The 15752-nt window shown below is 34.2% G+C and overlaps 1 protein-coding gene across 8 annotated transcripts in view; it reads left to right on the top strand.

Annotated features, from left to right (window-relative positions):
- The window catches only part of LOC139966486 (NADPH oxidase 5-like), a 193466-nt gene extending 180544 nt beyond the window's left edge, over nt 1–12922 (top strand). For 7 of the 8 annotated variants that reach the window (XM_071969541.1, XM_071969537.1, XM_071969540.1 and 4 more), the window contains 5 exons: nt 1325–1420; nt 3616–3825; nt 4963–5043; nt 5123–5386; nt 5913–12922. In XM_071969541.1, the coding sequence (XP_071825642.1) occupies nt 1325–1420; nt 3616–3825; nt 4963–5043; nt 5123–5386; nt 5913–6044 (783 nt within the window). In that variant the 3' untranslated portion in view covers nt 6045–12922. The remainder of the gene's footprint in view (nt 1–1324; nt 1421–3615; nt 3826–4962; nt 5044–5122; nt 5387–5912) is intronic. The other variant, XM_071969538.1, reaches the window with a different exon arrangement.
- The last annotated feature ends 2830 nt before the right edge of the window (nt 12923–15752 follow it).

Here is a 15752-nt window from a genome sequence, read left to right as displayed (position 1 = left end):
CTTTGGTTGTATAAAAAGACGAAGCAATTATGCCATCTGGGGAATTTGAGTTGCGCTTATGTAATTTGTTCGCTCAGTCAAACCTACAGGTCATCAGCTATATTACACACTAAAAACCATATATAAGGCACGGTAACGTACGTCTATAAGCTTGTGATAAAAATAACAGAACATTATGATCTTTCTCGATCTCGTTTTGCTTGGCTGATAGACACGCGCAAGTTAAAGTTTACAATTGATACCGGTGGGATATCAACAGGCTACCTTATCCGCGAACGGTCTAGCTTTCCCGCCATTAATTCCGTCATATAATAGCTTCGTTCTCAATCTGCAGAGAGAGAAAAAACACACCTTCCTCCATATCTACCTTGCCTCTTCTTCTATTCTACAAATTACACGAAGAAACGAACAATTCGTAGATATAATTTTCTCTTTTATCTTTCATTTCCGCCTTGTGAGTTGTTAATTTCTGTTCTCGGTTTTCGGTCCAAAGCTAAAAAAGTAATTTATTTTCTGGGAAACTGGACATAGCCTATGAAATTGTGAGCCGTGGAGAACAAATAAACTGCAGGTTCTAAATGAATATCGTAAATTATTTTGTGTGGGCCGCTAGAATTCTCTATAGGAGGTAAACTGCATCAACTCTTCTGTCTATTTATGATAACAAAGTGAGGGTTGGGGTGGTTCGGGTTGGTTTGGTTTGGGTTGGGTTGAGTTCTAACTACAGAAGTATTAAACCTAACTCGAAATGAAGATGTACGCATGTATGTAATATAGCTTATCATACTGACAGATTCCTTGATAAATGTTAAGCTATTCTCATGAATGTTTAAGTCGGCCAAAGCCAAGGGTTGCTGTAATGTAGTTAGTAGAATTGTCGCCACAAAACAAAGCAGCATAGTGATATCTAAATTTTGCATCATAAAAATATTATCACTTTTCTTAATATACATGATTCGGGTGTGCGACAAAGCATTCATATGTAAGTGTCAAGAAATTGTGTCAAACCATTTTCAGGTTTTTCATTAGGGACGCTTTCTTTAACATATTTCGGTCGTATATACCCTTGGGGTTTCGGGATCGGGGTGGGGACGAAAATTGAGATTGCTGATACAATCCAGTAAATTATCATTTAACAGCAAAGAGTTGTTAATATTTGTATTGGATACTGGGTACTAACGTTTATTAAATAATAAAGTCATCACCATTTTACTTTTCAAAACTTAAAATATAGGATTATTATATTTACGGTTTTCTCGATATCCTGAGTAGACCTGTATGACCTAAGGTCACTCATCTTTTACTTGTTTCTTCCTCCTTCTAGGAAACGGAACCTCTCCGTTCAATCGCTTGTCAAACCAACTGGGACCCTGGAGCAACAGAGAGAAAGAGTCCACACATTAAACATCACAAAATCCAGGTAAATCACTAACCACTTATTTCTGAAGAGGTCATTGGTGTATAAAGCCACACGTCATTCCATCCATAAAATTTATTCATTATCTATGAAAAGTTCCTTGAAATGAGAAATTTGGACTGATTTCTTACATGTTCATTTTATTTCCCGACACTATGTTTAAGGTTTTTATCTTGATTGCATAGTGCATTATGCACAAATGCAACTCGCCATGACTGTTCTATTTAAATAATCAAATTCGGTGACGTATTTTGGTGGGGGAGGGTATATAAATTGATTAATTATTAACAATTCTTAATTATTTCTGATAATTAATTTTCGTCAATTAAGTAACCCAATTTACATTTTCTATAGGGTACAAGTAATCAGTTGCAGTCTCTTTGAAAAATAATTATCCAAACATATTAAAAACTGAAAAGCAATGCTTATATTGTTTCATAGATGTGTTTTGTTGTTTTCCATTTGGTTTGAATATTCGCTTTCGCCCATTCAGTTTACAAAAACTGAACCACCAGCAACCGTCATCAAGTATGGGTTTTATACTTACAACAAAGCCAGAACGAAAAGAACATTGCATTTTGACAAATGAAAGATTTTCAGCGATTGCTTTATTATTCAGACTTAACTATACCTTCCATTGTTTCACTATAATTTTTCCTTTAAATATTTACGTGGCCTCAATTATTGTGGATGAATTTTCATCTGTTAAAGTTAATTGTGTTCTGCAACCCTTCCCAACAACAAGATAGCTACTCAACACGATCACAGGAAATATAAAAGAATTATTAGACGTGATACAATCAAATTTATTTTCTATATCTGTCAACAAGAATCTACTCTTTCTGTTTTAGAAATAAACATGGAATAGGTCATGAAATCAGCAGGTATAAACATTCTCTATTTCTCGATGGAAGTCCATTGATGCGCGGAGAAGATAATTAACAATACTTTGATGAATGTTATAATATGTTATAATGTTACGAAATAGATCATTGTTTATAAGCAGTTTTTGTTTTGTTTAAAGGAAGAAAAAGAACCGCACCTTGATGACCTAAAATTCGATAAACAAAGTATATCTACGGTACTTTGAAGATATTAATGATTATAACTTTCATTAAAATCATTACGTAGATATGGAAAGAGACAATGGTCCCTGTATGTGATACTATATTGCGTTAATACTTAAAATAGAAATGGCATTGAAAGCATAGCGAAGCGGATGGCAACGGTGTTGGCGGTAGTAGCAATGTTGGATGATGGTGGCGGTAGTTATAATGATGGTGATGGTAAAAGTAGTGGCAGTGATAACGGTGGAGATAGCAGTGGTGTATATTGTGGTGGTATTGGTGCAAGCGGTATAGCAATGTTGGGTGATGGTGGCGGTAGTTATAATGTTGGTAATGGTAACAGTAGTGGCAGTGATAACGGCGGAGATATCGGTGGTGAAGACTGTGGTGTTATTGGTGCTAGCGGTAGTAGCAATGTTGGGTGATGGTGGCGGTAGTTATAATGTTGGTAATGGTAACAGTAGTGGCAGTGATAACGGCGGAGATATCGGTGGTGAAGACTGTGGTGTTATTGGTGCTAGCGGTAGTAGCAATGTTGGGTGATGGTGGCGGTAGTTATAATATCGGTAATGGTAACAGTAGTGGCAGTGATAACGGCGGAGATAGCGGTGGTGTAGACTGTGGTGTTATTGGTGCTAGCGGTAGTGGCAATGTTGGGTGATGGTGGCGGTAGTTATAATGTTGGTAATGGTAACAGTAGTGGCAGTGATGACGGTTGAGATAGCGGTGGTGTAGACTGTGGTGTTAGTGGTGCTAGCGGTAGTGGCAATGTTGGGTGATGGTGGCGGTAGTTATAATGTTGGTAATGGTAACAGTAGTGGCAGGGATGACGGTGGAGAAAGCGGTGGTGTAGACTGTAGTGGTATAGGAGCTGCTGGTAATGTTGCAAGAGGTATTGGAACATAGAAGTGGTAGTGATGACGGTAGAGGTGTCGAAGGTGTCAGTAGTGGTGCTATTCGCGTTGGCGTCAGTTCCAGTAGCAGCGGTTCTGGTGGTACAAATAGTTTATTACTGTGCTATTGACATATACACACTTCCAGTTGAATATATTTGTCCCTATTTTTTTTATTTAAATGACGCAATGCTTCCCTTGCTTCATCATATGAATTTCGACTCTTTTTGTGTATTAGTTGTACATTGATGGACCGTACGGTACACCAACCAGGGCCATCTTCCAAGCAGAGCACGCGGTGCTGATTGGAGCCGGTATCGGGGTGACACCGTTTGCTTCCATCTTACAGTCTGTTATGCACAGGTTTAAAGCAAGTAAGAGAACATGTCCTTCATGTCAACATTCCTGGTTGGACAGCATTCCAGAAGACCTCATGTGTCTTAAAAAGGTACTTAATGTTTGGTCGTAGACTTGACAGACAATATCATGTTGTACAATGCTACCATACTTCTGTTCCATGATAACACCGCGGTAAAAGTAAAAACTTGGTTTTGGCGAACTTCTTTTTTGCTACAACACCTCTAATTTCAGACATTTCGAACCGTAATACCTAGAGCACAATTTATAACAGTGTGTTGTAATAAGCTTTTTCTATTCACAACACTATAGGTAAGGTGTATTTTACTTATCCTGAATTAAGCTGGTTGCGTTACATTTCTGAAATTACAAATATCATATATCACTTGCCACCATATTTATTTGGTATATAAAGAAAAATATCACCCTCAAATTCTGGCTTATTTCTTCTTACCGAACACCATCTCTTGTAATCAGCAGTATAGGCCTACAAATTAACAACAAATATGTCATTCGCCCCGATTCTTACATGCTAAGTAGGATCCCTATTGCTTCATGCCATGAAGTTTATTCAAAACGATTTAACTAAGTTGATGTTTGTTTTTTTTCTGAATGGATACGTTTAACACCAGGTGTTATTTATTGCTAATAGTTAATTATTTAATGTATTCAGACGGAAATATTACAATGCGTTACAATGCTATTGACTTGCTGCATTAAGTTTGTTTTTCCTTTTCTTTTTCTTCCTCTTGTTTCTTAAGTTAAATTAAATGATGGCACTGCTCGCCTTGGCCTGTGCAATACTATATTGTAATAAGTTTTGGGAATACGATGTTGTAATTTTTGTAGATACTAGCTAACTACCCGCAGACATTTCTTTGATCACTACAGTATATCCGCAGATGAAAGTTTATCTTTAAAGATTACCAGTTTATTACGTTTGTACCAAAGAAAAAAGGAAAAAAGGAATGACTCAGAAATGTTTAATCTTTATATTGTTCGTTACCATACACGATATGTTTCCATTGGAAGTGGTTTGCATCCATGACGACGCAACAGCTTAAAATCACATCCACGAGTGGGGAAAATTGCTCTCTGGAGTCGATCGTTGAAGTTGATAACAGAAATACAATTCCAATTTAGTTTAATTATTTATGTAATTGATGACACATGCGTTTTCAATCATAAACTGATCCAATTTTAATATGAATATGATTAATCTTGACAGCCTATTCATGATAACCGTATGCCAGTCTCAGAGCCTGATATAACTACTACCACAGACAAATGGAAGGATGTTTTTCGAAAGGTAATTCCCTTTTTCTCTTTTCTTTTTTTTCGTTATTGGTTTCTTATTTGTCCACGTTCTTTTACTCTTACCTAATTAGGTGGATTTCATCTGGATTAACAGACACCAGAAGTGTTTTGAATGGTTCGTTTCACTCCTCACGCAACTCGAAATGGAGCAGGCTGAAACACCTTTCGAAAACGTGTTAGAGTTGCACATGTATATGACGTCAGCACTGGGCAAGACAGACATGAAAGGAATAGGGCTACAGATGGCGCTCGACATCTTACATCGAAAAGGCAAGAAGGACATGATAACTGGCTTGAAGACGAGAACCCAACCTGGTAGACCAGACTGGAATGAAGTAAGAATGATTATAACTTCATTTACAAACGTTTTGGAAGTAAAATTAACCGACATTAATTAATTCTTTCACGAAAAACGAGAAGTTCTAGTAAGACTCTATTTAATGAGTTTTATCATTAGAGAAGGTTTCAGTGTGAATGTGAAATGCTTTTGTAAGCTTTCCGGTTGAATGTTACTTCAATTACATCGGAACAACGCTTACTCCATTTGGTATATTACCCACTTGAAAGAGCTATTTTTGGAGTTATTATTATGTTTTTTATTATTTCGCTTCCCAACTTGTTGTTTTGAAGTTATTACATGATACCAACCAGAAATTTTGTATTACTGACTTTGGTGGTTTTTTTATTTTTTTCCCGAGTAACTTAAATATGTATAGCGCCATCACTTTTCTATATTTGGTTGAGCGCACTACACAAGTAATGTTTAATTGGTTCCATTTTGAACAGTTCTGATGGTGTTGCATTTCCTTCAAAAGTGGAAACAGCTTTCTCACAATTTCTTTTCTTTGTATTTTTCTTCAGCTTTTCACCAAAATTGCCAATGAGAGAAAAGGCAAAGTCCAGGTTTTCTTTTGTGGCTCGCCATCTTTATCAAAGGTTATAAAGAAAGCGTGTGAGAAGTTTAGATTCCATTTCCACAAGGAAAACTTTTGAGAAGTTGTTGTTAATCGTTGCCTTTTGCTTGTATATCTGAAGATGAGAGGCGCAGGAGAAGAGGAGGCCCATCGATGATAGCAGCTGGTATCTTTAATTTCAATCATCTTTACTAACCTTTTCAGCCTCTATTAAATGATTCGATTAAGTAATCTCGCGTTAGAGAGAGAGAGACATCCAGTCATCATTTATCTGAGTGCAGGGGAGTTACACACCAGCATGGAATAGAATAATTCAAGGAAGTTGAGCTGACAACGGTCGTGGTCACGATAATGTTAAATGCTTTTGAAAATGTTAAGCTTGCTTACTTCATAAAACTATGAAAGGAGATGGTTTGTTTCCTTGAAACAAAAACTAACAGCAGCCGAATAAATCGCGCTATGTTTAATCAGTTTTAATGTTCTCTCTCTCCACCTCTCTCTCTCCCTCTGAAGAGTGAAATAATTCATCAGAAGGGAAAGAATTAAAGTTTATCACAACTGTTGATTTTGGAGATAACTCTTTCATTGAGACGGAATAGGCGTGATATATACTGCATAGTACATGAATTATTTAATAACTATACAGAATGGTTCGTAAGACACAAGATCGTTGAAACTGTACATTTATACTAACCGACATAATAACACCATCATCACGTGATTATTTTGCATATTATCAATAAGCATCGTTATACGTGACTGTCTATACATAGAGCACTCTATGCATATAGACTTTATCGAACGCTTACGAGAAATGAGATAAGGAAATATGCCTTTGTCTTTAAAATCATATGCTTTACTTACATTATATGTCAATCATAATACTTAATATGTGTTAAAACTATGCGCTTTAATTACACGTATACATGGTTAAATGTGTTCTATCGTATGCTTTGGTTTTGATTGTTTGTATTAATGCGTTTTTTTTTTTTTTGTAGTTAATTTGAGTTACCAAAACTCAATCGCGATGGACCAAAACCACCATAAATTAGAAGGAATAAAAATGTCAGCACAGTCCAGTTCAAATTTGCGACAAGCATCCGTCTGTTTAATTTTCCCGTATAAGAATATTCTATAAATAATTGATGTAAATTGATGTAAATATAACCTCGAAAATCAACTATACTCCAGTTCCACGTTTTAGTAACTGTTTCAAGAATGTAAGAAACGTAGTCTATAAAGTCCCCTTGTTTTATACGTCAAGTGTTGTAGTAATGATTTGACAAAATGACCAGAAATACTCCAGTTGTAGTACAATACATATTATTTTATTGCAATATGAAGTTCCGACGTCATTTAAATATTGTAAATTCTATCGCGTCATCATTTCATTAAACCCCAAATAGTGATAATTATACATTCACAGAAAAGAGATTACATTTTACACAAACTTGAGAATAGGCTTATCGGCTTCTATATTATATATACGTACAATGTTTTCTGTGTAAGGTGGTGGGTTGTCTTTGACACAACGGGATGCATCGTCACTGTGAGGGACGTTACAACGGTATGAACCGTCTTTGACGCAACAGGGTGTACCGTCACTGTGGGGAACGTTACAACGGTATGAACCGTCTTTGACGCAACCGGGTGTACCGTCACTGTGGGGAACGTTACAACGGTATGAACCGTCTTTGACGCAACAGGGTGTACCGTCACTGTGGGGAACGCTACAACGGTATGAACCGTCTTTGACGCAACCGGGTGTACCGTCACTGTGAGGGACGTTACAACGGTTTGAACCGTTATTGCGTATTATACGTCATGACGATATGAGAACATGGCTATGCATCACGTCATGCCGCATCGAACTTAAGAGAGTCTGCGTAATTCAAGCGTTAACGTTCATATAGGACTAGCGTATGTTCCTGAACCTATAACGCTTCTGTAAAATTGGAAGATTAAATCATCTTTGGTAATATTTTTGTAATATTAATTTTCTCGAACTATGTCACCCAGGCCAATGAAGCTGGATATTTTGTTGTTCTTCTTTACATTCAAGAACAACGAAATTTTTGGGGTCACTTTTCAAATGCTGTACTTTAAATTTAATTTCTTACATAACAGATCAATATACGTTACCACAATCAATCTCGAAAGGGTTATTAAGCTTTTGAAATGTACATCCGTGATCAATTGCTTGAAATTATGCTTGCTTCAAACCTTATTAAGTATAAAGCTCCGTGCGTTTATCAGGTATGAACTCTCCAAGCGTCGACTGCACTTTTATTTATTTCTCTCGCTCTCTCTCAAATTTCTTGATTATGCTTAAATATTAATTGACAAGATCATGTTGAATTATATTCCAATTTCATTCTTGAATTTCAAACGGTTACAACTCATGCAGTAGTAAATTTGATTGTCCTAGGGTAGGATTAAACAATGGCTGATTGTGATCTGCAACTTAATACGCTTGATATAATAAACACCAGTTATATCCACAGCAGTATGCTTGTATCTTGATGCATAAATTTATTTTTAACTATCTAAATTCAAGAATTTATGTATTTCATTGACTGACATATGCCTGGTTTAGTAGAAAGCGTAACGTTATTAACACAATCCAAGATATATACCCCCACATGGAGCACTGTCCTGCAGAGCGGTATGATTAATTTTAAGAGAAACTTTGGAATTCATTTCTAGATCAGAAAGTTTGAAAACAAATTAATATTCCAAGACATTGAAAACCTCTTATCAATTTTATATCTCGTATTAGTAATCGTATTTTTTATTGTTTCCTTTGGCGCTCAAATGTTTCTAGTAAGTAAGTAAGACTATTAGACAGGGTATTTACATGTGAATTCCATTCTCTGTTAGTTAAGAAAATCAAAGAGGCAAATAATCACAAAATGTTATACAAGATACTAGATTATTTAGCCATCTACGAAATCAAAATATATTTATTCCTTTTGTATAATCTTATGTGTGTCAGCTTTGTTGATAAATTTTTCATCCTTTTATTACCAAATGTTTTAAGTATATAGTGAAACATATATTCGAATAGTTGTGTTTATATTGAACTTTTGACATATAAAATAATTGTAATAGCTGCATGGCAACCGTTAAGAGGTTAACTGATAATTAAGGAAAAAAATACTGATTTAAGTTCCAACTGATTTCATCATCTGCCTAGTTATAGAAGTAATTTTAAATCAAGTCTTTTTAATTCAAACCAGGTAAGACTCGATTAATATAAACATAACGAGTTTACACAATACATTTTTTTTTACAGATAAATGTAAATTTTGCTGAACTCTTTCAGATAGACTAAAGTATATTAATACATTTATGTCTATTATCGTATTGCTGAATCGCAAGTAATGAAGCTATTGTTAACTGTTTCTGGGTAATTGCGTGTAAATTTTTTAATTTTATCTAAGCAAGTTAGATTTTTATAGGTCAGACCATAGGCATAAAATAAATTCATAACTGAAGGAAAAGTGATTGTTAAGTGAACTTCAGAAAGTAATTTTGCTTGTAATTAAACGTTTTAAGACGGAACAATCTGTCGTCGGCCCTGGATTAACCATTTAACAAAATAAGCACGTTCATAGGGCACCAACAGGAGGCGGGAACCGCAGAGGTCCACCCCCCCCCCCACCCCTGGCTATCATGCCCTTAATTCTTTCACTGCCATACTCAACTTAAGTCGAATCCGAAAATAAAGTTTTATTCAATATAGTTGAGGGGTCTGGGGATGGCCTGTGGTCTAACCTGGAAAAAAACTGAAGAAGGGTGATGAATTTTTAAATATTAAATTCACATTCATCACTTACTGAGTCTTAAGTTCTTGTAAGTTAAACAATGGAGGGGCCGAGGAGACACAATTACTGGGCTGTGCTTAGGGCACCAGTAGCCCTTAATCCGGCCATGTCTGTCATTCACATATTTGATTTATTTATTTCTAATATCAAACATACATCACATGTATACGGCGTTAGATATGAGAATACAGTGTTACTGGCATTAGAAAATAATTGTATGGTAAACATATACTTCTTGGTTTAAAGGTGGAGATGTACCAATGGGAACCCTATTACTGTGGTTACTTTGTTGAATACTGTTTGGCCCACAAAACACCTTTTATGATACACATAAATCGGGAGTATAAACTGCTAATGTTATTTTATTCAGACTCGGTTAGCCCGAGAAAAGCCTCCTAGAATTGTGAAATGTAACTCATGGATTTTTTTGTGGGAAAGATACGAAAGTAACGTTCGCTGTTGCTTATAGTTACAAATGATGGGTAAAGTTTTTATCCCAGACAGGACAAACGTAAACCGCATTGGGTAACACTCCAGGTAGAAATGTAAAATACTCATAGTCTATATTATTAACATAGGTTTGTGTAAAAATATATAACATAAAGATGAATTTACGCATACATGAATATTTTATTCGCATGATTGCCTTTTCTTACATAGTACTTACTTAGGCTTATAAGCGTATTTTATTTATTAAACACAACTTGTTAGTTCATAAGAAAGGATATTGCAGAAAATACCATAATATTTTGGAAATTATTTAAATGATAAATCAAATATTTATTTTGCTCAATGTAACTTTATAGAATAACATATTGGTGGGAACTGTTAGTAGAAGGTAAATTTATTTCAAGTTGGATGAAAATTTTATGCAAAATGAAAGAGGATTTTAATATACAGACAGGCTTTTAGTATCATTAATGTCATTTTAACCGTATTAACAATTACATGGATAAATTTAATATTTCAATAAAATGTTCGTAGGTGTAATACAGTTATTAATCATTATAAATGTTATTTCGTTTGTTCGTAGCCTTTTTTAATTCCTAATATATAAATAGATATATAAATAATTTCGGCAAACATACAATGTATTTCCGAAAACATATATGTGTCGCGGTTACATTAATGAAAGCTAGAAAGTTATCATGTTTCTCTGAATGTTAAGATTTTAAAATTAATTGTCTTCATTGTCGTTAATATCTCATTGTTCGGTATTTCCTAAATATGTTAACATTTTAATATCACATGCAAAAGTGTTTAAAACGTAAAGAAAGACTTGCATTCATAGAAAAATATTATTTCGCTGTTAGATAGAAGTTCATCCAATAGAACTTGGAATAAGGATTTGCTATAAATGCATAACTTACTAATGAATGTCTTGCCTTTATTTAGCGCATAAACTGTTATAGGACATCTTTGTACTGACTTCAACTTGATACTAGCTGGTTGAGGTCTTTATTTTGTTTTCAAGCAAGCTCCATTAAATATATTTGCATTGTTAATAATTCCTCTTCCAATCTTTGCGCGAAGCTTGAAAACAATGAATTTCATTTATAGTGTTATGGTTTACTTTAAATTCAAGTGTTTGTAATGCTTTGTAAGTAAGTAAGTAAGTAAGTGGAATAGAAAAGAGGGGGAAAAAAACAATTCAAATGAGAACAATATTCTTGGGCAACACTTTGCAAGTTTCGTCGAAAACTTGTGTTAGGCTTTTTTGCTTTTGAACTTGTAATTTTCTAAATTAAGCCAACGCGCTCTTCTTCTTCTATGCAATGCATATTCAAAGTCTACTATTGTTCATATTATTTCCTCAATTCACTTTTCAAATTACCTTTTTTTCTTTTTTTTCTGTTAGCATGTAAACTATAACGTTTCAATAGTATATAGGGTAGTAATGAGCTATTTGTGTGAATTTAATATGAAGACTGTTATTATAAAAATTACATTTTCCACACCTTCTCTTAATTTTGTCTTTTCATTTAATGGAAACTCAGAATTCAATTTCAGTTGTGTGTTCCCTTTTTGGCAGGGAGGGTGATATATAAGATCAAGGGTATAAATGCTTAATTATTTATCCCAGAGAAAACATTCTCCAAGTGAAGTATTTCTTTAGAAGATCTGCCTAAAATTTGGAAGTCATGCAGATATCCTCACTTAACCCTTTTGCGTCCACTAACCGTATTAATGGATATAACAATGTTTCCTTATATTTTCTATACTATTTGTGACAGGCAAAATTTTGCTTTAGATAATATGGAAAAAAATGTTAGTTTGAAGGAAATCTTAAAAAAACACCGCTTTTAACGACCAAGTGCCAAAGTGCCACTTTGACATAATTTCGTCACTTACACACACTAATGCAAATTTCAACGTTTAGCTTAGCGTCATATTTATCTTAAAATTAATCCGAAGTTGTTTATATGACTATGTATGGTTTCAAGGTATTCATTTTATGTTAAAGGGAAATTTCTTCGTTTAAATGTTTCAAAATCAAACCGGAAGTTGAAGTCTTCCCGTGTGAAAGATTTTACTCTTAGTTCTTTTTTTTTTCTCTTTATGTTAATCGTAAAAAAAAGAGTAATTTTCCACTGAACATAGGCCTATAGGCAGTATTATGTGAAGATAAATAAATACTTATATTGTTTATTTCTACAGACAGAAATAAAAAAATCTCGTCATATTCTGTATAAATGTTAAGGTAATTTGATAAAAAAAAATTAAGAATCTACAAGCATTGTTCGACCGTAATTAGAGTAAAAAAAGAGTAAAACTGAGAATCTTCTGTTCAACAAAAGTACGAAATAAAAAAATAATAATAAAAAAATAAAAAATATGTATTAGATATAACTAGTAGTAAACAAGATAATTTCATATTGAAAATATCATTAATGATTAATCAATAATTAAGAATGTTATATGTGTCACATATATCATGAGAATGTGTAAGCAAGTAATAACAGCTCTTTTTCTGTGTGTAACATGTATATGATCATGTATTAAAGAAACAGCTTCATCCTTTTGTATTCATCCCCTCGACGGGATTTTGTTTGTTAATTTTAATTTTTTCAATGAGATGAAAAAATAATGATTACTTGTTTTAAGGAAAATAATACAGAGGAGGAACAAATGTCAATTTGCCCTGTTGTTGTTGTTGTTTATTTTGTTTCTGGCAATTTTGTGTTGTTTTAATGCTTAAAGTTTTACCGGAAATATATGACCGCAATCAACCATTGCAACAGAACCGTGCTAGGTAGCACATATACCAATCAAACAGGGAACATATACCGTTAATATTTGAATTTGTGTGTTGCTATACTACCGTACTTGTTTATTCATTGCTGGTAGCGGTTTTTAGATTTTAAAATGTTTAAGAACAGAGATCTTCCCTTTCGCGTTGTAATCCATGAATCTGCTCATAAAGTAACACGCCATCTACATTAAGCCCCGCTGTCATTTTTGCAAGTTTTTATTTTTAGTTCTTCATGGAAATTTTACTCGACGCCTGCCGATGATAAAGGCTATATAGGCAACGATGCCACGAATCTAAACAAGGCCAAATAAAAAAGAGGAACAAATTTACTTAGGCCTATATTTCTTTTTAAAGACTTTTCTTGTCTCAAATTCTGTTAAAATCGTCGAGTCTAGCTAGCACTATATATTTGAATCGAAATAAATATTCTCTGTAACAGAGAATATAAAATGTCTTTAAAAAAAATACGCCTTTGGCAAATACAGCTCCTAGGCCGACATATTGTAGCATCTTCTTCGATTCTCTGGTTTCATTTTTGCTTCTCCGACGGAAACATGTCCTGTATATTAATCAATTCGTGACTATTTGATGGGTACGTTTCCTTCGTCAATGCTGGTCAATATTTATATAAGACTATAAAACTATAGAATAATATTTCTTTAGAACGAAGCAAGGTTTGCTAGTTTGGTTAACAAAATTGTTCAGAAAATTATACATTATACTACCTCCGGTGTGCATGGCTTTTCCCATAGAAATTCAATTGAATAATTTGGCGTAACGGTAGAAAAAGAGGGGTTAGCTATATCATTTATGGAAATTATATATTAATCTGATTAAAACTTCCGGTATATATATTAGAATCATCAAGCATGTCTTATACTGTTCATAAGACAATCATAAGTCAAAAACAAGAAAGCCAATTACTTTCCTTCATTCTTAGCCAACTTAAATTGTTGCAAAATGTTGTCAAGGTGTCATATTGGCGGTTCTTCTTCTTCTTTTTGTAATTGTAGTTATCATCAATTTGAAAACATTTCGGAACACTTTTACAGGTTATCGTTGTAAACGTGAAGTTCGTCGAAACAATGATACATTAGTAAATCAATAAAACATATATATATATATATATATATATATATATATATATATATATATATATATATATATATATATATGTGTGTGTGTGTGTGTGTATATATGTATATATATATATATATATATGTTTTATTGATTTTATATATATAAATATATATTTTTATATATTTGATATATATATATATATATGTATGTACATATGTTTACTGGTTTGAAGTTTTTGAGGTAAAGATCTGAACTACAAACGTGTTAAGAACAGACAGCTGTTTTATTCCCATTTACAATGCGTAAATGAGAAAGAAACTGCAAGATTCTTTTTCGTGACAATACATCATTGATTCTGACATACCCGGTAGGCATCGCCTGTCATTCCTTTCTGTCGAAATAGTCTTTTAAATGCTGAACAATTTCAAACAGTTGCCATTCAAATTGAACAATCGTTATAGCGAAGAGTTCTTCACATTTACTCTACGCACCATGTGTGTAACTGATAAAGCGCCCTCGTTTCAGTTGAAACTGAAAACGTGAGAGATATCTCTACTCAATACACAGTGCTTATATTATAACAAGTAATTGTCACGTGGTCAGTTTATTACCTTTCTACATTGTTTTACTAACTTATATGTTAGTCGTTACGACACCTCTATGCTGTTTTGCATACCACTCGGCTAACTCGAGCAGACCCATGTATTATGCAGAATTCCTACTATCTTGTTTCCCATTGTTTAGTTTTTTATAGGTATTTTTGGGGTTGAGACCACAGCTGGAAGGTCACTGTATAGCCCGAGAGGCAAATTTGGACGTGATTGTTGCATGTAACAATACTTGTTATGTGGTAAAGCCGGGTTACTATATGTTCCCGCAATACACAAGATGGTACTTTGTGTATCCAAAGTTCCCTTTTTTATAAAGGATTCCTTCGTGTATCTAGAGTACCTTCTCGTCCAAGGGTGACTTCGTGGTCCAATTTAGGCTCGTGTGTTTGATCTGCGTCTTGGTCGTATGATAAAGAACTGTGACATAGCGTACTGTACGTTGCTGAACTGATATAGCTACTCCAAGGGTTATCCAGTAAGTTGAGCTTTTCTTTTTTATTGTGTATAGGCTCAATAATCTCAATGATCATCCAGGGAGCTGCTACTCTAACTCAGAGTAGCAGCTCCCTGGAAGCTGCTACTCTAACTTAGAGTAGCAGCTCCCTGGAACTTAGAGTAGCAGCTCCATAGGGATCATCAATCCATTTGTCATGTATGCATTTGAAGTGTGAGTTCGGTGATGGTTTAAACTTGCTCTATATATAGATCAATCGTGCTTCCTAAATGTATACATTTGCTTTCTCAAAGAAAAATGGAAATAATTCTCCATTTTCTGAACACATTTCATGTATACGTACTGGTAAAGGACTGGTTAAAAGCGGTAACTGCTGTTAGGTCAGAAAAAGGTTTTGACATTTGTAGAGAGAAGGGGGGAGAGACTAAAAGCTATGATAAAAAAAGGGGCTTCTGAAATTTAATGTCGTTGCCTTGATGAACTGGTACAGCATTTTATAATACACTTCCTGTCATGTTGACTTCAGTAGTCTCCCGGCCGTCACTGAAGTATCGGGGTTTTT

This window comes from Apostichopus japonicus, chromosome 4, assembly GCF_037975245.1.
Source record: "Apostichopus japonicus isolate 1M-3 chromosome 4, ASM3797524v1, whole genome shotgun sequence".
In the NCBI taxonomy this organism is placed as follows: Eukaryota; Metazoa; Echinodermata; class Holothuroidea; order Aspidochirotida; family Stichopodidae; genus Apostichopus; species Apostichopus japonicus.
Note: the sequence above shows the minus strand (reverse complement) of the source record. Positions and strands in the feature narration are given on the sequence as shown.